The sequence below is a fragment of the Ambystoma mexicanum genome, chromosome 13 (genome assembly GCF_040938575.1).
Source record: "Ambystoma mexicanum isolate Mex_15411 chromosome 13, UKY_AmexF1_1, whole genome shotgun sequence".
In the NCBI taxonomy this organism is placed as follows: Eukaryota; Metazoa; Chordata; class Amphibia; order Caudata; family Ambystomatidae; genus Ambystoma; species Ambystoma mexicanum.
The window spans coordinates 387,851,955-387,878,858 of NC_090938.1; the positions used below are offsets into that span (position 1 = coordinate 387,851,955).

At 46.3% G+C, this 26,904-nt stretch overlaps 1 protein-coding gene across 3 annotated transcripts in view; it reads left to right on the plus strand.

Moving 5' to 3' along the window:
• Positions 1 to 26,904, plus strand: part of AP1G2 (adaptor related protein complex 1 subunit gamma 2) — a 742,171-nt gene that overhangs the window by 685,580 nt on the left and 29,687 nt on the right. For all 3 annotated transcript variants that reach the window (XM_069633944.1, XM_069633946.1, XM_069633945.1), the window contains one exon: positions 2,097 to 2,260. In XM_069633944.1, the coding sequence (XP_069490045.1) occupies positions 2,097 to 2,260 (164 nt within the window). The remainder of the gene's footprint in view (positions 1 to 2,096; positions 2,261 to 26,904) is intronic.

A 26,904-nucleotide genomic window follows, 5' to 3' on the forward strand; every position in this document is an offset into this window, starting at 1 on the left:
GTATTTGAAGTCTGACAAACTCCATATGTATCTACTTTTTTATGGTGTCACACAGCACCTTCAGTGCAGTGTCACTGAGAAATCCTTTAGATTTCTTATAAGGTTTAAATACCTTTTCTTGTGTGAACTACTTTTTCCCAAGAAGATTAAAATGAAATTGACTATACTTACCTTTTCTCTTTTTTGGTCCAGCACACACCATCTTATGTGGAGTGCTGGGGAGGTTACCTAGTAGGCCCTTATCCTACATTCTCATGTAAAAATGTTATGTTACCCTCACTACTTTAAACGGCTGGTGGCAGTGGTTTAATGTTCCTACCATTATGCTTTTCTACTGTAGGCTGAATCCTCAGATGCAGTATTGCACCCATGGGTGAACATTTTGTCAAAATGGCCCGGTCTTCTTTTTTCACCATTTCCTGTTTGTGAGATCTTTCTTGGTTTTTGGTGTGTGCGTCGAGGCCGAGTTGAGCCCTTTGTTCATTTTGCCTTTGGCGGGCTTCAGCTCTGAAACACGCATCTGGCTCCAGTGTGTCCGGAAAGGTAGGATGTGAGGTAGGTTCCCGAAACTCCCCTGTCCTTTGTCTCTAGGAATGCCTGAATGCAACCAGTCCTGATTGACTGGCTGGCAGCTCCCTGCTATGTGATTGACAGCCTAGGCTGTGCATGAATGGGAACAACCTACAAAAGGCAAGGGTTTTAGGACGAGAGGCAGAGTCGACCACTGGGAGAGACACCTGACGAAGAAACCATGAATGAAGCCTGCTGCATCCTCCTGGACCTTTTGAATTGCCTGGTGAAGCCCTGCTGCTATGCTGAAACTCCTTTTTCTGATCGACAAGAGAAGTTCCGGAAGGGACGACGACTTCCCTTGGGTTAGTGGGACTAACTAACCCCGAGACGAACTCCACTACACCATCTTCCCTGATTGGCTGTACTTCTTGCTGCTGCAAGAACCGAGTGCCAGGGGTCGAGAAATCCGTAGTCGAGTGCAACCTCTGAAATCCATCCAGAAGCTCCAGGAGTCTCTGAAGGACTCTCCAGAAGCAGGACGACCAGAGATTGAGTCCCCTCACCATATTGCAGACCCCAAGAAGTGAAGGAAGCCCAACCAATATCCAAGATCCACATGGTGCTGTTTAGAGTGCTGAAACCGCGAAGTGCTTCTGATCCTAAAAGACCCCGTAGCTACCGACCTTCAAATTGCTGCCGCAGGAACCCTTCAGACATCCTCTCACTTGTCCCCACGACTGAGACTCAGGAACCCAGGGTCTGCACCACTGCAACAGGACAGAATCCAGCTGCACCACTCTTCTTCAAACCAAAGATACTATTTAGACTTGGGGTACTTGCCTCAGTGTCTTTTTGAGCTGTGCTTTTCTCAATTGAAACTTACAGTGGCTTATCCTTAGTGTTGATTCCAACTCTGCTTTTCACAGGCTTAACAGCTTGTGAGCCTACAAGTTATTTCTACAAAACTCTAACTTTGTGCTGGACTTTTTTTTTTATATCTAAGAAGTGACTCCACTCCATAAACTGTGTTCCAATTGACTTTGGCTGTCCTGGCTCCCTGCAGACACTTCTAGTCCATTGAGTTTGATATTCTTGTCCCTCATCAGTGGTGACTTGTTTTAGACTGTTATTGCTGGGAAAGGCTTGTCTAGACTTCATTGGAAGATTTAAGTGCACTCGCATGCCCTGATAAACTGTTTAACCTTTTCTTCCTCTAAGCTTTCCTTTCTGCACCCTCAGAATCTACAATATCTAGTGATATATAAATACCATTACTGTCCTTTTGAATGAAGTCACCTCCGGGTGTAGGAAGTGTGTAAAAAGCATCTCCAATGAGTATCCACTAACTTGTGCTGATTCTGGAAAAGTATTTTAAAGTATATTTGATTGTTACATATCTTGCCCTTTTTAAAGAAAGCTTATTTAAAAATATATGTTAAATAAATAACTATTTATAACTGAAACCGTGAGTGTAAGTGTTACTTGGCTACTTATAATTGCGAATTCCACACTTATGTTTTGGGGCATGGGTTTGATTCTTGCTGCTCACTTCTCCCTCTTTCTTGTTTCTCTTTTCATGGTAGCTGCAATCCCACCCCTAACAGTGTTCAACAAGAATGGACTGCAGATTACGTTTACCTTTGAGAGGCCAGATACCACCCCTGCCTTGCTTGTCATCACTACCACCATCAGTAACTCAACTGCTGCTGAAGTCAGTGATTTTGTGTTCCAGGCGGCAGTACCCAAGGTGGGTGTTTCTCTTGGGTAATAGAGGAAAAAGTATATTGCACTGGCCAAAGTATGAAGGGACTGATATCCCTATTGCATTCCTTGCTTTAAAGTATGCAAATTAATGAATAAGTCAAAGGGGATTTGTTTCATAGTTGCTCTGTAAGAGAATGCTCCTATTCATAGGGAATGAATAGAACAACAGATTTTCACATATCCCTTAATCATTAGAAGATAGTTTTACTCCTGACGCTGCCCAAGACTGTTCAAAAGGCCACGGACCAAAACATGCCATCTTCCTCCGAAAGAAAAATCATATAAGACACCTCCACTTAACATGCTGAAGGGAGCCATGAGAAAATAACCTACCTGAGCCAGCGATTATTGGTTAACCTGCTCTTAGCATTTGCATGTACAAGCAAGATTTAAATTGATACCAAAAGATGACAAGCATGGAGGGCCTGGAAAATGTTTATTCATTTTTATTTCGAGGTATACCACAGCATGTTCCTGATTTCGTTAGCAGGGGGGTGAGCTTCTTGTAAATGGTTAGTGTTTATAATGAAATCAGAGTTTGACATGTAGTGCCTTTGGTGCCAGGCTGTTTTGTTGAATTAGGATTTTTGGAAGTTCCCACTGCAAACTAAGGGAGTACGAGAAATGTCATCATCAAATCAGTAGGTTAGCTTTAGAAATATGTGGCTGGAAGAAAAGTGGTGTAATCACTTCAGGGTAGGGAACCCCAAAGGTAGTTTCTGAAGCAGTCAGAGTAAAGAGGTTATGTTTACACACAGGTTTCTCCCTCCGACCCATATTGTTTAACAGGAGCAAAGTCTTAACCCTACATCTCCCTTGGCTGGTAGTCAACGATGAATTTGAAAAGACTAGTAAAGTCAATTTCACTTTACTTTCTCTGGGAAACAGTAGTTTATCCCACAGAAGGTATTTAAACCTTGGGACAGCCTAAAAGGCTTCCCTGTGTCACTGCACTGAGGGTGCTGTGTGACACAAATGAAAAGATGATGCCTATGCAGTTGTCTAAAACTCCATAACCAAAAGAAATAAACACGGAAAACACAGTGAAATGAAAGTTCAAAGTCCCAAAGTTTAGCAAAAGAGCTGGAGGGCTCTAAGGTAGAGGGAATTAGCACATTTAGGAGAGTTCTCCCTAACATGGGGTCCTGCTACTGCCCTCTCCATCTGCACCCACTTCTTATCCTTATTCTCCCTGAACCGGTCCTTTATAGCTCTGAGCTGATCCGCATGGTAGTATTGCCGAATGTTCGGGAGGCCTAGTCCTCCTCTATTAGAGGGGAGCATTAGGGTGTTCAGTGCAATCTGAGGGGTTTTGTTCGCCCATATGTATTTGGAGATCAGCTTGTTTAAGGACCGAAAAAAGGTGGTCGGGACTGGAACTGGAAGAGCCTGAAATAAGTATAAGATTCTAGGGAGTACGACCATTTTAATAGCGTTAACTCTACCCAGCCATGACACCGAAAGCAGGGACCACGTTTGTAACTACGCCTGGATCTGGTCTCTTCCTAGAGCTCCTTCAGCGTGCGTGTGATGGTTACCACCAGGACTCGGATATTATCGGGGACCCACTTGAGTTGTCACTTCTTTTGTTATTGCCTCCTCTTCCTCCTGATTGACCAATAGGTTAAAGGTCTCAGACTTGGCAATGTTTATTTTTAGAACTGCAACCCTGCCGAATATCTCGAGTTCCTGCAGTGCCGCGGGGAGAATGTTGACCAGCCCTGTGAGAGTGTGCAGGATGTCATCCGCATATGCCAGAAGCTTGTGGGCTTCAATCCCAAAGGTTATGCCCTTGATTACCGCTGAGCAGTGGAGCATCCCCAAAAGCTGCTCCAGGTGGGGCACATAAAGCACGGGGGGATACGGGGCAGCCCTGCCTAGCTCCTCTGCTAAGTTGGACCGAGGGTGAGAGCAGCCCGGTTACCAAGAGCCGAGCCGTCGGATGTGCATAGTTTGCCTTGATCCTCCTTATACGTTTAAGGGCCAAACCTCATGCTGTGCAGTGTTAAAAAGAAAGGTTAATTTGACCCGGTCAAATGCTTTTTCCACGTCCAGTGTTACGAACACCGCCGGGACACCTTTCTTTTCGACTTTTTCTAACAGATGGCAGCTCCTCCTGAGATTATAGTGTATTTGGCGTCCCTAAATAAACCCGGTCTGATTGGGTGGATCAGAGTCTGCATCAGCTGTGCCATCCTATTGGCGAGAATCTTGGTGTAGATCTTTGCATCAGTGTTATGATATGATATGATGAGGCAAGGAAGGGGGAACAGAGGGAGGACAGAGACAAGGATCTTACTAGGCCAAGTGACATTGAAATCATGCAAGTGCAGGGGAGGGGTGGGAGGGAGGGGGAGTGCCAGTGTAAAGGGTATGGGGCAGTGATGTAAATGGGATCAAAACAATAACAAGAAGTGCAGCCAGCAGGTGACAGGTGCTGGAGTAAGTGCAGACAGCAGGTGTCCAAAAGTGCAGGTAGGGGGACTGTAGGGTTACAGATACAGACCCAAGTGCAAGGGTTGCCGGGAGGCAGTGCAGGTGTGCAACTGGGCAAAGGGACCTGGGCGCAAAATCAGGTGGTAGCCAGGTGACCAGTGCAGTATCAGACAGGAAATCATCAGGGTTCCTCTGGCCGAATCAAAGAGGAAGGTCTTGAGGTACTTCCGGAACCAGAGATGGATCTCCTCACGTTTCAGAGAGGCTGTTCCAGAGGGAGGCCCCATCCGAAGAAAGAGATCTACCACCAACTCGTTGCTTAGAGAAGCGACTGACCCTGAGGGAGTTGGTGGTGGAGGAGCGAAGAGCTCGAGTAGGAAGGTATTTACAAAGAGAGAGTTGGAGGTATTGAGGCCCCAGGCCCCAGAAGGCCTTGTGGACAATGCAGAGGGCCTTGAAATTAATCTGTGCAGCCACTGGGAGCCAATGCAGAAACTTCAGTGCTGGAGAGATACAATCCCTGGGCTTGAGGCCAAGGACAAGTCTAGAAGTCATGTTCTGGATGAGTTGTAGAGGGCGGAGAATAGAAGCAGCCAGATTTAGAAGGAGGCTGTAGCAGTAGTCCAGCCTAGAGAGAACCAGAGCTCTAGAGACAGTGAGCTTCTGGGGGAAGGAGAGGAAAGGAAGACTACCTCTGAGGAGGTGCAGTTGGTAGTTTGACTTCTTAGAGACATCAGAGATGTGAGGAGAAAAGAAGAGTGTGGAGTCGAAGATGACCCAGAGGTTCTTAGCCTCACAGGTGGGAGCAGGAAAAGGGCCAAAAGAGGCTGGCCAGAGAGTGACCGGAAAGGAGGGTGCAGGTGTGCCGATGAGGAGAATCTCCGTTTTACTGGCATTAAAGCAGAAATCGTTGGCGGCAAACCACTCCTGGATAGCAGACAGACAGTCATGAGAGAAGGAACAGAGGTGGCAGAGGGAAGCCTAAAAACAAGCTGAATGTCATCCGCATAGCACTGAAAGTTGGAGCAGAGAGCGGCAATGCGGTGGGCGACTGGTGCCAGGTATTGGTTGAACAGACAGGGAGAGGTTAGTGTTGATGAGCGCAATAGGGTCCTTCCCTGCCTTGGGGAAGAGTATTATCTTGGCCTCTACAATAGTGTCTGTGGTGCTTCCTGAGTCTACAAAGGAGTTAGAGAGCCGCCAGCTGGGGAGCCAGGATCCCATTGAACCGCGTATAGAACGAGATTGGAAACCCGTCTGGTCCCGGTGTTTTGTTCGGTGGTAGGTTCGCTATTGCGAGGAGCAATTACTCTCTCGTGATTTCCTTCTCTTGGGAGTCACTCTCTGAGGGGGATAGTCTGCAAGGAAGCTGATTCGATGTATTCCGCTGCGATTTCTGGTCTGAGTGATCGGACGCGTAAAGGGCTGAGTAATAAGTGTGAAACTGTGCCGTTATTTGTTCTGTGGAGGTTACCTTATTACCAGGGGTGACTTTTTTTGCCTTAGCTGTCTGGCCAAGAGCTTGTCTGGGTTATTGACGTTAATATAGTATGTTTGCTTTAATTGTAGCAAACTTCTTTTGGCTTACCCCTAGCACTTTTGTATCATCTACGCAGGGCCTGTTAAGAGTCCGTCTCCATGCTGTGCATGATCCACTTCAGCTCTGTCTCAAGATCCGACTCCAGTTTCCTCTTGAGCCAAGTCCTATGTGCCTCTGCTGTGCTAAGTTCCCCCCTCATAGTTGCTTTAAACGCGTCCCACACCATCCCCACCAAAGTGTCTGCCCCTGAGTTAAAATCGAAGAATTCTGCCATTTTTCCTCCACAGAGTCGCTAGTCAGCTGATCGGTTAATAGGGCAATGGGGAAAGACCACTTACACAGTTTACATTGTTGTGAGGTAATGTTGAGGGAAACGGTAATCGGAGCATGATCTGAGATGGTTATGGTGTGAATTTCTATTGTTTTGAATCTCCCAATGAGCGTGGCCGAGGCCCACACATAGCCGATTCTGTATAACGAATTATGTACATGCGAGTAGTGTGTAAGCGACCTCATACCCCCTAAGGGACACCTAGACATCTTTCAGGGTTAGTCTGTGAAACTGCGCATTGAGAGTCCTTGAAGCTGGGGGCGGGCACACCTAGTGATCTTGTTCCTGTCCCTGGCCAGGTCCCAAGCAATGTTTAGGTCTCCCAAAAGGATTATGTGCCCTGCACTGAAGTGTTCCAGTTCGGAGATGACCTTTTTCAAGAACTCATCCTGACCTACGTTCGGAGCGTAGATCGAAGCCACAGTGAGGGTAAGAGTGCCGAGTTGTAGAGGAACAGGTATCGGCCCTCGGGGTCTACGTGGGATTTCATGACGGATACATGTATGGTTCGCTTAAATGCTCTAAGTACCCCCACCCTTTTACTCTCCGCGTTCGCCTACAGCGTCTTAGGGTATTGGCTCAGCTTCAGCTTATGTCTATCTTGCCTTTTGATGTGGGTCTCTTGGAGGGCTACTACGTTGGGTTGGAGTTTATACAGGAGACCTTCGAATTTCCACCTTTTGAAAGCGTCAGGCAGCAGAGAGTATTTCCAGCATTGTGTGTAATTGTGGCCATGTGCTCTCTCTGATAAGGGGCTGTATGGTGTCTTTACACACTGGGGCGGTGCACCTCCTGTGGTTGTCTGCTCTGCGGAGCAGGGGCCCGGGGCCAACCGCCTGGGGGGGCCTCGTGTGATGTTCTGTGTGCCGGCATGCCCGCAGACCCCCAGTTGCTTACCCGCTTGTCAGTGCTTACTTGGATTAGTTGTGCAGCGCGCCCGCAAACACGTGTGTTCAACTGCTCTTGTTGCCATGTGCTAGGCCACTGCACTACAATGTCGGAACGCTGCTAGCAACAGGCATACGCTCCGGACTGAAGCTGCTCTGCGCCTTTCAGCTGCCCGCCCTGAGTTCCCGTTGCCCGGTGGTTCTGCCGGAGCGCAGCCTCCGACAATTTCTGTTTGCGTGTCCCATTCTGGTTCGGCCCCCTATTTGTTGAAGGGGATTTCCTTTCAGGCCATCTAGTTGTGTCGGGCGGTATGCCCTCTCCACCGCCGCCGCGGGGGCCGCTCTCTCCAGGTCGTTCCTCCAATATCCGCAGCCTGAGTGCCCCAGAGCGTCCTCTTCGGTCCTCGAACCCCAGAGAGCCACTTGTTCACGCTCTCCGTGTGTGGGTATTTAACCTGCTGCAGTTGTCCTTGGGAGGGGTCGGCCTTCTGTGGGGATACCCTTGGCTCAGTCTCGGGGGTCAGGAGTGCATCGGTCACTGCGTTCCCAAAGGCAGCCATTTTGGAATCCATGATGCTACTTTGAAAGACTCATTACTCCCTACAAAGGTCCAGCTTTGTGATTTGAGACTCTGTCTTCTTTAGCATGAAAGAACTTTGTAATGGCTAGGGCCTTATATTATGAGGCAGTGTAAGTGTTTTAACTGTTCTCTGTATGCGTACCTGTTTCTAACTGACTCTACAATACTTGTACATGGTATTTCGGTTTGCAACTAGTGCAGTCTGTGTTGAATTTATTGCTGCAACTTTTGAAGATGTGTGTTTGCTTTTGTCATTAAAGGCTGCGACCAGTTCTAATTGCCTGTTATGTGCATGTAGTTGAGATGGCATGCCGCAAACATTTGTGGTCAGAATGGATTTCATGCAGATGGTTATTAATGGAGAAGGTAGGGAGGCCCACATGGGGTAAGAGGGCAGATCCATTGGGCCTATTCAATTCCGTCATCCAGTAAGAGTTGTAATCATTTAAGGCTATTGCATGATACAGTAGCTTCTCACGATGGGCACGCCAGCAGAATGCAGTCCTCTATTGTATCAGATTCAGATCTGAGGGTGAGAAGGATCTGCATAGCCCGATATCCACCGTTGAATAAGAAATTATTTTAGAATGTACTTATTGCTCTTGAAGCTTATTGTTGTCTTTTTTCTGCTTTCGGTGGGAATTTTACTGAAGGCTTTGTACAGCTGCAACTGCTTTCTGGAGTGCTATCCGTTAGGAGCCTGTATGGCTACCAGAGCAGGGGTACTCTTTGAGACACCCCATTTTGTCTCTGGGTGAACGGTCTCACCAAGAAAGTGTTGAGGAGTACCATTCTGTAGCCATTTTGTCAGTCAGTCATAACTTTAGTTCAGCAAAGGGCCATGAATGTTTTCACAACAACAATAATACATTGCACAACTATCCCATTACAATCAATAATACAAATAAATAACATAAGACATACTGGTCCTGGGGTCCAGGGTTATTTCATAACAATACAATCGCTTCTCGGTATTGGTAGTACATTGACAGCCAATAGTACTCGTGGATGAGGAAAGGCCCTACACGCCTTTCCCTCAGAGGGACGGCATTCGCTCCTGACAATACAGACCCCTGTAGTGGTGTTCCCCAAAAATATGGGCTCAGTACAATTGCCCTATTTGCCGGGGGATGGCATAACCTGATAAAGCTCAATATGTCCCTGGCCACTCTAGGGCCTCGAAACTTTATCTTAACAGAATCAGAAACATCCTCCCCCATTTTAGAGATCCTAGTAAAATTAGCAATTTGTTCCTTAGTTGGTATTGGTAGACAGATTTGTCTAAATGTGGTCAAAGGGCAACCAACACACTGTAAACATCCCACAGCACATCCATAACTGGCCTTTGTAGATATACCATGAGGAATTGCGAAAATAGTGATATGCCAATTTAGGTTAATTACAAAGCCCATTGGCGCACCCATTGTGTGACTTGTCGGGTTAACACTGGATAAGGGTCTCCCAGACACCTCAATCCACATATGTGTGCCTGAATTAATGTAGTTTGGCTGGCCAATCCTGATAAGATGGCTACCAAAACTTAAAGGTGTAATTCTGAAGATTGCTGAATTTACCTGTAAGAAGCTGAGGAGATGGGACATCTCAGGATCCTGCTCCTGCTAAGCCTTTCTGCCTCTCCAGGCTGTGGGCATCGTGATCCAGCCTCTTCCTCGCCTTCCTGCCAACCTTGTGTGCTGAACCCTCTGTGCCTGCAGGTTCTCATGCCCTCCTGAAGTCTCCTTGTGTCTCTGTATTATGCATTGGACAAGTTTCAATCACTTCTGAGATCTGTAGGTAAAACCTACGTATCTTTTCACTATAACAAGCGGACTATTGGCTTTGTCTTTTTGAATCTAATGGACAAACATCTGAACTTCCAAAGCTATTTGAAAGTACCATTCACTATTACTTAGTGTTAGGCAAGATTGTATGCAGTATCCTTTGGGTGCACTACAATAACCTTGACCTCCTGGCAATGGGGACCCAACCTTTGGTATTGGTATTTATATTGATATTGATATTTCATTTCTATCGCGCTCATCCACAAGTGTTTCAGAGCGTGACAAGGCAAGCGAAGGGGAACAGAGGAGAAACAAAAACAACGATCTTACTAGGCCCAGTGACAATGAGAACGCGCAAGTGCGTGGTAGAGGGGGAGAGGGAGAAGTGGATGGAAGGGGGAACAAAAGGAGAGTGCGGAGCAAGGAGGGAAAAAAACATACATAATAATAAAATTAATAAATAAAAAGGCAACAAACGAAGGGAGTGCAGCCAGCAAGTGGCAAGTGCTGGATTTAAGGCAGCAGGCTGGGTAGGTCTGATAAGTGCAGGAAGAACAAAAAGGGGGTGGGGGCTGTATGGGTACAGATACAGACCCTAGTGCAAGGGGTGGCCCGGAGGTAGTGTGTGCAGGTGGCAAGAGGAGCAGGTACCTGGGCCCGGAGGAAAGAGGGTGGCCAGGTGCATGGTGCCGAGGGAGAGTAGAATCAGCAGGGGTAGGGGGGGGTGAAAGCAGAAGCAAAGAGGAAGGTCTTGAGGTGCATCCGGAACCGGAGATGGTTCTCCTCAAGTCTTATAGTGGCAGGGAGGCTGTTCCAGAGGGAGACACCAGCCGAAGACAGAGATCTACCCCCAGCTTGTTTCTTTGAGAAACAACTGACCCTGAGGGAGGTAGAGGAGCGGAGTGCTCGAGATGGGCGTTATTTGCAGAGGGATAGCTGAAGGTATGTTGGACCCAGGCCCCAGAAAGCCTTGTGGACAATGCAGAGGGTTTTGAATTTAATCCTTGCATCCACTGGGAGCCAATGGAGAGATTTCAGAGCTGGAGAGATACAATCCCAGGGCTTGAGGCCAAGGACAAGTCTTGCATTCCTGTTCTGGATAAGTTGCAAAGGGCAGAGAGTAGAGGTAGGTAGATTAAGGAAGAGGCTGTGGCAATAGTCCAACTTAGAGAGAACCAGAGCTTGGGAGACTGAGCTTCTGGGGAATGAGAGGAAAGGAAGAGTACCTCTGAGGAGGTGCAGTAGGAAGTCTGACTTTTTTGATACATCAGCGATGTGGGCGGAGAAGGAGAGTGTGGAATAAAAGGTGACACCAAGGTTCTTGGCATCGCAGGTGGGGATAGGAGGAGGGCCAAAGGAGGCCGGCCAGAGAGTAAAGGGAAAGGAAGGTGATGGTGTGCCGATGAGGAGGATCTCAGTCTTGCTGGCATTCAGAAAAAGATTGTTGGCGGCACACCAATCTTGAATGGCAGTTAGGCAATCAGTGATGAGAGAGGTGGAGGAGGTGGCCGAGGGCTGCCTGAAAATGAGTTGTCATCCGCGTAGCACCGGAAGTTTGAGCAGAAAATGGGATTACAGCGGGCGAAAGTTGCTAGGTATTGGTTGAAAAGCCACGGCGAGAGGTTAGACCCCTGGTGAACACCACAGGTGGAGAGGAAGATAGATGATAGGAAGGACCCAAGTTGGACCTGGGAGGGTCGATCAGAGAGGAAAGAGGTCAGCCAGGCCAAAGCCTGATTGGTGATGCCCAGGTTATCACAGAGACAGTGGAGCAGGATGGTATGGTTGACCGTGTCGAAGGCAGAGGAGAGATCGAGTAGGATGAGGATAGAGGGAATGCTAGAGTCAAGGTTGGAAAGCAGATCTTCACGGATGTTCAGTAGAGCAGTTTCCGTGCTTCTGCCGGATCTAAAGCCAGACTGATGGTCGTGGAGACAGCCAACAGAGTCAGAATGAAGGATTAGCTGAGAGATGGCCAGCTTTTCAAGGAGTTTACCCAAGAAGTGGGTAATGGCAATTGGGCGATAGTTGGCCGGACAAGAGGGATCAGCTGTGGGTTTCTTGAGGAGAGGATGCACAAGGGAGTGCTTAAGAGGGGAGGGGAAGGATCCTGAGGCAAAGGAGTGGTTGCAGAAATCGGTAAGGGCCGGAGCGAGGGTATCAATGTGGTCCTTGATAGTTTTAGAGGAACAGGGATGAACCTGTTTTGACGAGGTTTTCATAGATCAGACTTGTCTAGCGACCTCAACAGGGGAGAAAAGAGGAAAGGAAGAGGAGCGAGGGGGGATGGCTGGAGGAGGGTCAGTGAGTACAGACGGAGAGGGGAGAGGAGAGGGTGTAACGCTCACCTGATTCCCGTAGAGGCGCCGGTCTTGACTGGGCGTATACCGTATCTTCAAAGGTGATGTGTAACACACGGCTGGCTCTTTGGGCTGGACCTCTGTGCACTGTATGTCTGACTCGAAGGGTAAGATGTCTGCAGATAGAAAATATGGGATTAAGGAACTGGGTTATTGAATGTCTCTCCTTCCCTTTCTCTTCTCCTGTAGAACCCCAAAGGTTAACGCTCTCACCTTAGGTAAGTGAACGCTGTGCTCTCCATCTGCCTCGGGGCAGGGTGCTGTAACCAGTTTCTTCACTGGATAAGGGGAGCAGGCCTCTTGACTTCAGAGGACTGCTGTCCGTCGTTTACTGCACGAAAGGTAAGTTTCGAGTAATTCTAATGTCTTTAAAGTCTTTAGTAATGATGTTTCTTGTTTTGCAGGGTTCCGGCGATGGCGGATGACGGGCTGAAGTGAGTTGAAGATGGAGCCCGTGTGATGAATAGAAGCGCCTGGAAGCACGTAAGTAAGCGCTTGTTTTTTTTTTTTTTTTATTATTTTCATTTAGTTTATACAAACTTTTGAAAAACTTTATCTTTTGACATAAAGTCAACATTCCCTCTATCGTCCTTAGTTTTTTTTCACTAATCACCTCATTGAGCTACTTCTCGAGGTTTTTTCTAACCCCAATTCCTCTACCTTTACCTCAACAGATCCATCTTATCAGTCTTTTCCGTGCGGTTGGTCTCCTGACCTGTAGTTGCACCTGACGCTGTTTTTAGGCAACTACCGGATTTGATTTTAGGCACTTCTGCAGATGCTCTAAAAATCGCATTACTGCAATCATCAGTGGCTTGCTTTCGGTCAAGTGTAGTTGTCTCCACCATTCTTCTTCAGACAACGTCTGGTAATCTGTCATCATCTTTCCCATGCAACTGTCCCGTTGGTCGTTTAATTCAGTACAGCTTAGAATGAGATGTTTTAGAGTTTCATCTTTCTCTCCACAGAGTCGACATAGAGTGTTTTCCTTTGATATCACACGCCTGTTTCCCAGAATTTCTTTTGTTTCAATAATATTTAGGCGAAACATCAAATAATGTTTTCTAAGGTGCTTGCACGGGGCCAATGCCAGATATTTCTGGAGAGTATTCCGTTTTTTTACTTCTTTTGGTTGATTTATCATGGATTTTTGACAGGCTCTTCTCTCCCCAATTGAGATCCAGTCATGGTCCAGCAATTTTCTCTTTACAAAATCTGGATTATTCCATAATGTTGTCTCATCCGTCCCTAACTGTTTGAGGATTTCTCTACATTGCTGTTTCCAGTCTCTTAGGGCCGACTTGTTTTCACCTATTTTGTTTCCCAACAGGATTTTGAACGGTGGTAGGCATGCTTCCTCATGCATTTTCCTGAAGAGCAGTAACTTGTTCCATGTAATCCTTACATTCAGAGTGGATATTCCTACTTCGTATAGAACACACGCAGTCGGTGTGCTTTGTGGTATTTGAAGAACTTTTTTCCAGAAGAATCCTTCACACCTGGACCATATCTTGTGGTCACAGCCAAACATATTCTCTGCTCCATAGATCAAGATCGGTGTGATTTTATTTTGGTAAAATTTTCTCACTGGCTCACACGTGAATTTCCCAAATTTCTTCTGCATTACGATTCCTTGTGAGGTTAATTGTCTGCAGCTATTTAGAATTTTTTTTACCATTGGTTCGTCATTTATACTGGAGTTGATTATTGTGCCCAGGTATTTTGTGAATTGCACTTTTTCCAGTTTCTTTGATCCCACAAACCAACTTGATCTATATTTGCGAGATTTCCTTCCTTTTTTATTCTCCAGGACTAGGATTTCTGATTTGGCACCGTTTATCTCTAGCCCAAGTTCTTCTGAATAAGTCTTCAATGCAGACAATTTTCTCTGTAGCCCGATTGGTGTACGATCTAAGATCACCATATCATCTGCATATAAGATATGATGCAGTTGGACTCCATTGATAGATGGCGGAAATGAGGTCACGTTTGCCAAGGCTTTTCCCACTTCCGAGATGTAGAAGTTAAACAGGGTTGCCCCTAAAGGGCAACCCTGCTTTACTCCCCTTTCAGTGGGAATTGGATTAGACAGATTTCCTTCCTTGTCAAGCCTTATTTGGATGTGCGTGTCGGAGTAAAGTTCTTTAATTGCAGCAATTAAACTCTCATCACATCCTCTCTTCTTTAGATTACACCATAGGATTTCCCTGTTTACTCCATCAAACGCGTTTGCCATATCAATGAATGCCAGATAAATTTTCTGGCCCGATCGAATGGCGTCTATTTTTAGTAGATTTAGTATTAGGAGGTTTGTGCTGCATCCCACTCCCTTTACGAACCCGGACTGTCGTTCATCATAGATTTTTTCTTGATTAATCCACAATGTGAGTTGTTTACAGAGCTGAGTTGCAAACACTTTACCTATTACGTCAAGGAGAGCGATGGGGCGGTAATTTGCTGGTTCAGACCGTAAGCCTTTCTTGAATATCGGGACAATGATTCCCGATTTCCAGGTTGTTGGAATCCTTCCTTCTTTTATTATCGCCTTAAACAAGATGTCACAAAATTCCGACCATTCTTCGATGTTTTCTTTTAAGTCAGCATTCGAGAGGCCGTCAGGTCCAGCGGCTCTGGATCTGCTGCTGTTTACAATTGAGTTTCGGATGTCCATTCTGTCTATTTGTAAGTCCCATGGTACTTTTGTGTGGATCTCCACTGTGCTTGGACCTTTCCTTCTTTTAAACAAATGTTTATAGTAGCACTCCCAATTCTTTTCCGTTACCATATTTGTTATAATCGCTTTTTCTGAGTTAGACGATTCATTTATTAAGGCCCAGAATCCCCTAGAGTTCCTTTGGTTCAGCGCTTTCAGGATTGTCTCAGCGTCATTTTGCTCCATCTTAGCTCTATATAGCTTGTGCCAGTTGTTGTATTGGTTTCTCGCTTTTTTAGACTGGTTTTGATTTGCAACTCCTTTAGTGGCTTTAATCGATCTTAATATTTTCCTCAGATCCCTCTTTTTTTTTCGCCACTTCTGGATCGTACTTATGTTTGAAGAAGTTTTGGTTCCTCAAAGCCTTTGATTTTTTGGATTTATAAATTTCCAGTAAATGCTGGTATTCAATTGCCTCAATCAAACCTTGCTCCTGGGATCTTTGCAATTGTTCAGATATTACCTTAATGTTTGGTTTCTTTATCCTTAGTCTGTTCCGCCCAGGTTCCACTGTGATATCACATCTCCATTGTTCCCTTTTTTCTGCTTTTCTCCATTTCCATTCCATTGATGTAATGTTATGATCACTTTGGGTGTTTTTAGTGACTGTGAAGGAGACTATTTCATGTAATATTTTCTCCGAGACAAAGATGTAGTCTAAAATAGATTGCTGAGTTCCTCTTTCCCAAGTTGGTTTTGCTGGAATGTCCCCTTTTGTTGTTCCATTAAGCATTGCTAAGTTTCTATTTGCCATCTCTTCTAGCCAACATTCATTTTTAAGTCTTTCCCCGTTGGTCTTCGTTGTTTTTCGTTGGTCTAGGTCAATAAATTTCCTATTGAAGTCTCCACATAGGATAATTAATGCCTTTGAATCTTCTATTTTAATTGTGTCTATGGCTTCAATAATATCGTCTTCAAGCTTTTGGTTGCATTTTGGAGTCGTGTTCCAGTATATATTTAATATATATAGTTGGTCCATCAACTTCTCAATGGGCTCTGTTTGTTCTATGCAAACCACCTGAAGGAAAGGTGACAAGTTACGGGCCGCTTTTATTCTTAGTCCACACGTTCTTTTGATTAAGGTCAATTGACCTGACATAGGCCGTCCTTTTTTCTGTTTTATAGCTGGATTTATCACCAATTCGTAACCGTCTACACATGGTAAATTACTGATCCATGTCTCTTGCAAGCATATCAAATCTGCCTTTTGTATTGATTCAGGCGGAGATCCTAGGAGATGCGAGAATCCTCTGGTGTTCCATGAGGCTATCACCAATGTCCCTATCTCGTCATAGCATTAGCTCCTCATTGTTGAGTTCAATGATTTTGCCAACCAAGACCATTTTTTCTTTTCATCCTCTTCGTTGTTTGCTTCCGGGTAGTGAGAGTTCACTGGACCTAGCTTTTCGCGATTCTGTACTGTTATTTTGATTTTCTTCATCTTTGTCATCTGGAGGACCTACTACTTCAGTCTCCATTTCAGTATCTTTAGACTTAACGTTGGCCACGTATTCCTTTTTTTCACTTTTTTCAATTGTTTTAGTTTCCACTAGATCTTTCTCGTTTGTTTTTTGTACTTTTGGATCTTTCGTTTTTTCTTCATCGCTTCCCCTTAAGGTGTTGTCTACTTCGTACACTTGATATCCAGCTTCCAGAAGTTGTCTCTCGCTCATCATGATCAGTTCTACATCTTTTTTGTCATCGATGTGTAATAGTACAGATTTCTGGTTCGTCTCAGCCATGATTTCCACACGATCAATCCGAGCACTTTTTATTGCTCTTAATACCGGGATTGTTTTGAATATCTGTAAAATGGTGTACCGGTTTAGTGGGGTCTCTCCTTTTCTTCTGTCGATTTTCTCAACCAGTAGTCTATACTGGTGATTTTTTCGTGTCTTTTTATTATCTACAATCGGGTTAGGATTTCTTAATTTAGCAGACTCTTCGGTATTCCTTCTGGGCACTCCTACTTCTCTTGCAGGTTGTTGTGGATTTCCTTTCGGGCACTCAGTGCCGTGTGTATTGTTCTCCTGCTCATCTAGTGTGGGGTTTTTTGTAACTTCCTTAATCTTAGATGGGTTTCCCTGCTTCAACATACTCTTCAACCTTTTCTCTTCTAAGGTGAGAAAGGTTTGTGAGTCTTCCACCTTTTTTATATTTTTCTTTGCTGTAGATTGAATTTTTTTTGGTGTTTCCGGCCACGAAATCACTCTTTTGCTTGACGTTTCGTCTTTTTTCTCTTGTTCATCCCCCTCCATCGATGATTTCTGCGGGCTTGCCTCGGACTCACAATCATCTTGTCCAGTGTTACTTCCATTTTCGATAGTTTTCACTACCCTATTATCATCCTTATTTTCTTCGGCGTCAGACACGCTGTAAGTTGACATGTTCAGCAGTTCCTCCTCGTCACCTTCCATGTCTTCCACATCTAACTCAGTTGTACTCCCTGTTGGTGACCTAATATCTTCAGTTAGATTTTTTGACTGAACGTTGTTGTCCATAATTTGGGTCTCATCGTCTTTTTTTTTCTTTTTCTCCTTCAATACCGGTGCCTCGGCGTTATTTACAGTTATGTTCAGTGCTTTAATGTTTCTGAAGAAATTGGCTGAACTACGAGAGTTCCTGTTCTTTTTTATTTGTTGGTTCTTAGATTTTTTGTTGCAATCATTAGAGTTTAGCTTAACTGTTTTTAATCCCTTCCCGTTACTTGCTCCTGAACAGATTTTCGGGTTTTCAAATATATCATACCACTCTCTCTCATTCTTTTTTCCAGATTCAGTTGCTGACTTACATCCCAGATTCTTTGTGTTTGTATCAGTGGATTTAGACGTTTCAGGTGGGTTGAGTGGTGGGAGAGCTTGCTCCTTATCTACTTCTTTTTCGTTTAGCTGTTTACTTTTCTCAGCTTCTTTTTCTATAGGTTTCATAGAGACAGTCAAGGAGCAAGGCCTGGTTTTCTGTGCGATCTCTGCACCATTACATTCCATCCTTCCGCACTCACTGTCATCATGTCTAATTACGAGCTCCTCATCATAACAGCAGTTCTGTTGAGGTGCCCTTATCTCCGCTTCTTTCTTTTTTTTTCTTTTTCCAACGGTTGCTTAGTTACACCACATTTCTCGGGTATCTCTAATGTCTCTAGGTCGATCACTGAAGTCTGACTTGTTTGAACTGTTTTTGGAACCTGCGTAGTATTTGAGTCTCTCCTTCTTTCTCTTTCGTTCTGTAGTAGCGTAAGGGCTTGCCTTGTCACTTCTGCTAGGAGTTTCTTATCTTGGCTTGTTGCCTGCTTCACGATGCGCTCTAACTGTCTTTTTATTTTGCAGGTACAAGTTCGGAGCGGCTGCAGGGTGCCGGAATACCCACTGGGTTAGATGTGGAAATGAGTAATGGCACGTGAGTATTAAAGTTCCCCAATGTCTTTAAACGCACCTTGTTTTGTCTTTCAGATGCGGGATGCAGCGCCGAAGGCCTCCGGAGCGTGCGAAGAGTTGGTAAGCTTTTGTCTTTCAGATGCCGGAATGCAGTGTGAAGACCTCGGGAGCGCACGAAGAGTAGGTAAGCCTTTGTCTTTCAGATGCCGGAATGCAGCGCGAGGCGTTGGTGACAGCCGATGGACCAGGTAAGTGAAGAGCTGTCACTGAAGACCGTAATGCTAACCTGTTCTTTCTTGTCTTTATAGGTGTTGCTGAAGACTGGATTCAGGATGGTAAGCCTTTTTCCTTAGGTCCAGGATCAGATGCAGAAGACACGATGAGCGTTCTGCTGCAGAGGATGCAGAATAACGCAAAGCAAGATTCATCCATCGGGTGTGGTTTAAATAGCCTCCTGTAGTGCTTAGGTGTCTCCTTCCACAGCCACGCCTAGGTAAGAAAAGAGTTCCTGCTTTCTAGAAGAGTTCCAGTGTTCTGAATCTAGGGAGTGGCTCCTGCCACACCCAACAGGAAAAGTAGTTCCAAACAGAAGAGGATCAGAGGCTCAACTGGCAGGCAAGTAAGCAGCATGGTCTGCTGCAGGTAAGTCCACCCAAGCATTATGAGCCCGGCGCTTCCAGCGCTGGGACTGGGCATATTTATGAGCCTGGTGCCACTGGCGCCAGGACTGGGTCCAAAAGGTCCCAATTGGGACTGGTTGGCACTGGGAACCTGGGTTATGGATCTGCTTCCAAGGGAGTTGGGAAAACCCTGACCTTTTGGAAGCAGAGATCATGACAGAGGGAGTGGAGGAGAGGGTGGACAAGATGTCCTGGGTTTTTGAGATAAAGTGAGAGGCCAGGGCATTGCAAAGAGCCTGAGAGGCAAGGGGAGGGGTAGAGACTGCAGCAGGGTTGGCCAGCTCCTTGCAGATTTTAAAGAGTTCGGCCGAGCTATTAGATGCCGCAGAGAAACGGGCTTGAATGGACTCTCTTCTTGGTACGGACAGAGAGACGGTATTGCCTTTGGAGTAGGCGACAGGCCAGTTTGTCAGAGGATGAACAGGAATCCCTCCATTTTCTCTCAGCCACCCTACACTTATGTTTAAGTGTAGCTAGGTCGGAGTCATACCAGGAATTGCACTTGGCTTTGGACTTCAGGCGGATCCTCATGACAGGGGCAAGAACAGCAAGAGTATCAGAAATAGAAGAATAGAGAAAAGACAGGGCTGTGTCAGGGTGTGAGTCAGCCAGAGGATGTGGTGGGGGGGCAAGCACCTATGGGTGCATTCCTGTAACCGAGGGGATTAAGCACAGGGAGTTTTGGGCACCTCCCTCACTTCCTGCCCCTGCCAGACATACTGGAGCCAGAGGCAGGCTTCACTCATGAATCCTGCCAAAGGCAAAACAAACAAAGTGACAAAACCTGGTTTGGCGCGCAGAGTAAATCTCAAGAAGAACCTTTCCAGCAAGAAATGGCAAAAAAAGAAAGGCCGGGGCCATTTTGACGAAATGGGCACGCATGGGTGCTTTACTGTAGCTGCGAACGCAGCCCGCGGTAAAAACACACAATGGTAGTATAAAGTAAACCACTGCCACCAGCCATTAATTGTGGAAAGGGTAACATAAAAATGTTACATGAGAAACTAGACAAAGGGGATACTAAGTAACTCCTCAAGCACCATATGGTAAGACAGTGTGTGCTGGGTCTAGAAAGTTACAAAATGTAAGTAAAGTCAATTTCACTTTACTGCTCTTGGAAACAGTAGTTTCACCAAGAGAAGGCATTCAAACCTTTGGGAAATCTAAGAGACTTCCCTGTGCCACTGCACTGACGGTGCTGTGTGTCACAAAGTAAAAGATTATGCCTATGGAGTTTGTCAGACTCCAAAGTTAAGTTAAATGAAACACAGAGTCTAAATCACAATAAAAATACATGAGGGAGTGAGAAAAATGACTCACTCGCTCCAGGTTAGAAATATTAAAAGTCCTGAAGCCCAGCAAAAGAGCTGGGGGTCTCTAAGGTAGAAGGGAATCAGCACATTTTTTAGAATTCTTCCTAACACTCGTCCCCCCCAAGCCCCAGATTAAGGGATAGGAGGATTTAATCCACTCCTGGATGAATCGCCTTACTCCAGTCGGTCATACTTTCTGGAGAAACCATCAGCATTTTGGTGATTACATCCTGACCTATGTTCTAGAGTAAAATCAAACCCCTGAAGGCTGATTGACCATCTTAACAATTTAGGATTCTCCCCTTTCATCGGCATTAATTTTCTCAAGGGCGGATGGTCTGTTTGAATTGCAAAAGTAGACCCATACAAGTATGGTCTAAACTTATTCAAAGACCACACAATGGCAAAACACTGACATTCTATGGTTGCCCACCTTGTTTCTTGGTCCTTCATTTTCCTACTGATGAAGCAGATAGGGTGTTCCCTGCATTTCTCATCTAGCTGACTCGGAACTGCACCTATTCCTGTATTTGAAGCATCAGTTTGTACAATAAGGATTGGTTGTAGTCGGGAGCTATTAAGACTTAGCTTGACAAAGGGCTTTCTACAGTCCTTCAAATGCCTTGGTGCACTTCTCATTCCACCTGACCTTTTTGGGGAATTTGGGTGAGGAGACCACATTAAAGGGAGAAGCTATGGTCCCATAGTTCTCTATGAAGTTCCTATAGTAACCAGTGAGAACTAAAAAGGCTCTCACCTGGGTTTAAGTAGTAGGGGTGGCCCAGTCTTGTACAGCTTGTACTTTGCTAGACAATGGCCTTATTTCACCTCCTCCTACCTCATATCCAAGGTAGACCACTTTACTCTGACCAGTCTGACATTTGCTTGCTTTTATGGTCAGTTGGGCCTGCTCGAGAGCCTGCAATACATATCCTAGGGGGTCAATATGCTATTTCCAAGTGGGGCTGAACACTGCAATGTCACCCAAGTATGCCATGCAGAAGTCCTTCATTCCATTCAGAACATGATTTAACATCCTTTGTAATGTAGCAGGTGCATTCTTTAGTCCAAAAGGCATTACCTTAAACTGGCAGAAGCCTCCCGGGGTGGAAAATGCAGTTTTTTCCTTGGCATGGTCTGTCAGAGCTATTTGCCAATAGCCTTTGGTTAGGTCAAATGTACTGAGGTACTTGGGTGAACCAAGTTTATCCACCAGCTCATCTGTCCTAGGTAAAGGATGGGCATAAATTGTGATGACTGCATTGAGAGCTCTACAGTCCACACAGAATCTCAACTCCTTGGATCCTGCCTTTGGCAAGCCCATGGACTTGTATATGGCTCTATTAACCCGAGATCAAGCATCTTCTTGACCTTCTCCTTTATGTGGGTTCTTACATGGTCTGACATTCTGTACCCCCTGCTTTTGACAGTTAGACAGTCACCAGTGAGGATATCATGTTTGCCCCAAGGGGTCAAGCCTGGTGTCAGTGAAAACAGGGAGGCAAACTGATTCAACAGAATTTTGCACTACTCCTGTTGGTCCAAAGTCAGATCAGAAGAGAGATTGACTCCTATTTTTCCATCTAAAGGCTGCCCCTAAGAAGGTCAGGTAGAGGTTCACTCTCCTCCTCCTCCTCATGATCAAATGCTAAGAGCAAAGCTCCCATTTCTGGTCTGGATTCATAGGCCTTTAGGCGGTTGGTGTGAAAGACCCTGTGGGCCTACTTGGGATTGGCCAAGTCCACCAAATAATGGACCTCTCCAAGTTTGCCCACAACCTTGGGTCCAATCCATTTGTCCTGTAAGGCCCTCTGCCTTGTAGGTACCATAATGAGAACTAGCTGGTCTTAAGTTAACTGAACCATGTTGGCCTTCTGATCATGCAATGCTTAACCATGGCCCGACCGGCTTTCAAGTTTTCTGAAGCTTCTGTCATCATGTGTGTCATTCTCCTTCAGAGACCTAACACAAAGTCAGTGACTCTCACTGGCCTGTGGGAAGGGGCACTCTCTAACCCCTCCTTAATTAGGGCCAATGGACCTCTAAGTGGATGACCATAGAGAAGCTAAAAGGGGCTGAAGCCAACCCCTTCTTGAGCGACCTCTCTATAAGCAAAAAGAAGGCATGGCAGTAGAAGGTCCCACTTTCTTCTAAGGGGTTCTTCTAAAGCACCTATCATGCTCTTCATAGTTCTGTTAAATCTCTCCACCAACCCATTGGTTTGGGGGATGGTAGGCTGTTGAGAGCTTGTAGGGCACTCCACAGTTTTTCCACATGGCTTGCATGTAGTGGGACATAAAATTGGTCCCCCATGTCTGAGATAACCTCCTTATAAAAACTTACCCTGGTAAAAATACCAGGTAGGGCTTTGGCCACTGCCTGAGCAGTAACAGTTCTCATATGTATTGCTTCAGGATACCTGGTAGCATGGTCTACCACAACCAACATAAATCGGTTGTCTGAAGATGTGGGAGGGTCTAGGGGACCAACAATGTCAATCCCTACCCTCTAAAAAGGACTAGAAAAGGCACTAAGGGTGTTGCGTTCTTGGCTCCACTCTTGCCAGAAGTCTGAAAAGTGTGACCGCTTCTACAGAATTTATCTACATCAGACCCCATCTTAGGCCAGTAGAAATAAAGAGAAATCCTTTCCCTGGTTTTCTTAAAACTTAAGTGACCAGCTAAAGGAATCTCATGGGCTAAATGTAGAAACTGGGGTCTCACCTCCAGAGGCACTGCAAGTCTTCTGTAGTCCCCTGGGGTAGATTCTATAGGCTCCCTGTAGAGGAGGCCATCCTCCCAGTACAGCCTGTGCTTCCCTGGCTCTTGCCCTTCTAGCTGGGAAGCAGTCTGTTGGCGAAGTCCTTCAAGAGTAGGACACTCTTTGACCTCTGCTGAAGTCTGCCCTACAGGAGCCACCTTCTGCAAGCAAAGTCTGCAGCTCAGGATGGTCTTTAGGATCCAGATCTTCAACAGGGGGAAGATCTTCTTCCAGTTCTTTTTCACCTGCAACTGTTTCACCATCCTCACGCTAATAGAGAGGCACACGAAGTAGCTGTGGTATCGCTTGCTGCAGTGAAAGCGTTCAATTCAGTTAAATGGCCCTGGTTGCTGGCAGATCTGGAGTGCTTTGGCTTGGGACCCACATATATAGGATGGGTGAAGTTATTGTATAATACACAGATGGCGAGAGTGAAGAAGAGTTGCACCATCTCTGACCAATGGCAACTGAATAAGGGCACAAGACAGAGGTGCACATGGTCCCTGATGCTCTTTATTCTGGCGTTAGAACCATTAGCGGTTTATTTAAGAATGGTGTAGGGGGAGGTGGGTATAGACACATCGGATGGAAGGCATCTGATTTCGTTGTATGCAGATGACATGCTCCTGTACCTGAAATACCCGGAGAACTTACAGTATATCCTGGAAGTGATGGCACGATGCGCCCTAGCGTCCGGAATTACAGTGAACCCCCAGAAGTCGAGTTTGTACCCCCTAGGGGGAGTACAGGGGAAGACCCATAGACAGATTACCGGTGCTGTCCATTAAGTGGGATATAACAACATTTAGGTACCTGGGAGTGTACATATATCTTGATCCTAAGGAAGAACATCAGCACATGGAGGAGGTAATGAACAGAATCGAGAAAAGCATGTCATTCTGGGTGAAGCTACCATTGTCCATGATGGGGCGTGCAGCATTGCTGAAGATGGTAGTACTGCCGAGACTCCTACATTATTTCGAAAATGTCCTTTTCGCAATCCCGAAAGGGTTCTTCAGCAGGTTACATAGCATATGTAGGAGCTTCTTATGGCAAAACTCCAGAAATAGAGTGGCGTTGTGGAAGCTCCAGAACTCATATGAACAAGGGGCTATAAAGATGCCTAATTATGAGGTATATTTCATGGCTAGCCAACTACAATTTGCGGCCAAGTGGCTGTTGCACGAACAAACACCAGAATGGAGGCTGCTCAGGACGGCAGGTGCTCCGTTCTTTTTGAAGGAAGTCATATGGCTACCAGATTCGTATAAATCAAGTGAGCAACCTACTGCTGCACCTCGGGTGTAACATATGGTACAGGGCTAGACAACTCCTAGAGAGTGCGGCACCATATACCCCGCAGATACCAATGTTTGCGCTAGAAGGGGTGGATGAACAGACTAGGAGGAATGGTTGTAAGAGTTGGGAACCCATGGGAGTAGCTACAGTAGGGGATGTACTTAAGGAAGGGAAACCCCAAGAGTTGGCAGGAGACACTGGGATACAGAGAGGGCAATATGTAGCCAGGATGAACAGCACTGTCCAGCACTTGTCAAACTGGGGTGCTGAGTCTGAAGCGGCCAAGGTGGGCGGTGCGGCTTGACGAGGCACTTCCTGTTAGGTCCATTCTTCTAATCGCTCGAGAAGCAGAGATCTGACGGTGGAGCAGAGAGCAGCCAACACTACGCTCGGTGAGGGAGCGAGGTCGGCTCCGATACTCCAATACAACCAGCGTTCTTGCAGTGCCCCTACCGCCCCCCGAGTGAGTCTAAACGACAATAAATCAAAACCCCTTTCAGGCTTTGAGTTTTACCGTCATTCGTTGGTCCATCTGCTGCACTCATAGGCAGAAAATAAATAAAAATTGTTTAAAAAAAAACGTTCACTATCCTCTGGTTGGTACTCCCACTCAGCCTCAGCTGGTGGAGGGGTCACAAGTGTGACCTTAGACTGTCCTCTCGTGCACAGGAGTGATACTTTTCTTTCTTCCTGAGACCTTGCGTTTCCCCTTTGTCTCTCCCTTCTTGGAATTAGAAGTTGGTTCTTCCTGTGGACTGTGTGTTACAGGTACCTCTGTAACAACCCATTGAGAGTCATCCAAAGTGAGCTCTCTGGCCTTCCTAGTCTGCTCCTGCTTCCTTTTACTGGGTGGTTTGGGGGTGCTTGATACAATTCCAAGAGCTTTCAAGTCATTCCCCAACAGGACTCTCCCAGGCCCCTCATTCTGTACACTGACAGGTATTCTTACAGTCTGTTGCACTGGATGAGAGCTGGTAGTATTGGAACCATCTGGACAGGGCCTCCAGCAAGCTTAGTGGGACATGTGGGTGCCTTAGCAACATCCTCAGGTTTGAAAAGGTTTCATCCACTACAGAAAATGCTGGCCCCATTTGTCTCTAATGGCAGGGGTCTCCTGGCCATTAACAAGTACACTATCTTTGTAATATTCTTTGGTGTTATCTGGAATAGAGTTATACACATCTACATTCTGCTGTTCCCACAGACCCAGGGACACTAAAGAAACACTGCCTGAGGCTCCAATGGGGTCTTCAGCTAATAGAGGAAAGTTTCCACTTGCCATATGTACTTCTTCCTCAGGGATGAAGGCTAAGGAGGCAGTATGGATCTCTGAAGGTTCACCCTTGCAGCTGGGATCCCCTTTTTCATGGTCAGTAGACCCACAAGCATAACATTTTCCAAATGTTTTGACAAATGGGGGTTTCTGCTGACCTCCCTCTGGTTTGGCACCAGAGGTCTCACTAGACTGACCTGGTTTCCCACATGGTTTACCCTTCTTATGTTTGGGGCCCTCTTTTGGGTGGTTGGATTTCGAATTCTCTTTGTCATCTTTCTTTTGCTGCTTCCCCTCATCCTTTTTGTGAGTGGCCCCAGAATCCTTGTGAGTAGCCCTGTTGGCAACCCACAAGTCAGCAGCCTTTGGTAACTTCTTGGGATCAATCTCTTTTGAGTCAGCCAAATGCTGTCCCATCTCAGGAGAGCATGCATCAAAAATAGATTCCAACAAAAACAGATTTCGAGGGGATTGGGTCCTCCGACGTATTCCACATCTATGACAGTTAATGTCCACAGCTGTGCTGCTTTGGAAAATTTTCTGCGTCGATGCGCCGTCCCCGAGGACCTCCTCCGACGGCCGACGTCACCCGATGTGATAAGTAGGACTCACGATGCCCGTAGCCTCAGTTTTGTTTTTTCCGCGTACGTGTTCGCTTCGTGAATCTCAGTACGCCTCGACTCTTTGGAGTTTGTTGTATTCTTCTCGGTTCTTTGAACCTGTTTGATTTTTGTGAAAACCTGTTTGTGACAATGTCTACCTTTTCTTCAACCCCGCGTCCGGGCTTCAAGAAATGCGGAGACTGTGGGTCCAAGATGTCGGTAACGGACTCGCACGACACCTGCCTCTGGTGCCTCGGGGAGGCCCATGACATGGACGACTGTGTCGACTGCCAGTCGCTCACGGCCAAGGCCTTGCGGGAGCGCAAGAAGAAGTTGTCAGTAGGTAGAGTGTCTAAGCCCAGGAAGTCGAGGTCTGCGGGGCTTTCAACGGATGATTCGAGAGGCGACTCTCTGCGTCATCGTCGGAGGTCCAGTGGGTCTCTTTCCAGGAGTCGGTCTCGCCACTCCTCTGCCTCTTCGAGGAATTCCCGTAAGCGCCGGCATCGGTCGCCTTCCCTGTCCTCTTCCGAGGACTCCGCCCATCGGCGGGTCGCTTATCCTACCATGCAAGCGACACCGGAGGAATGGGCTTCCTTCGGGAAGAAGATGTTGGCGATTCTTGAATCGCAGGGCAGCGGTCCGTCTGCGCCTCCGAGTGGGGTCGGTCGTGATCGGTTGAGAGACACCGCTCGCACGCC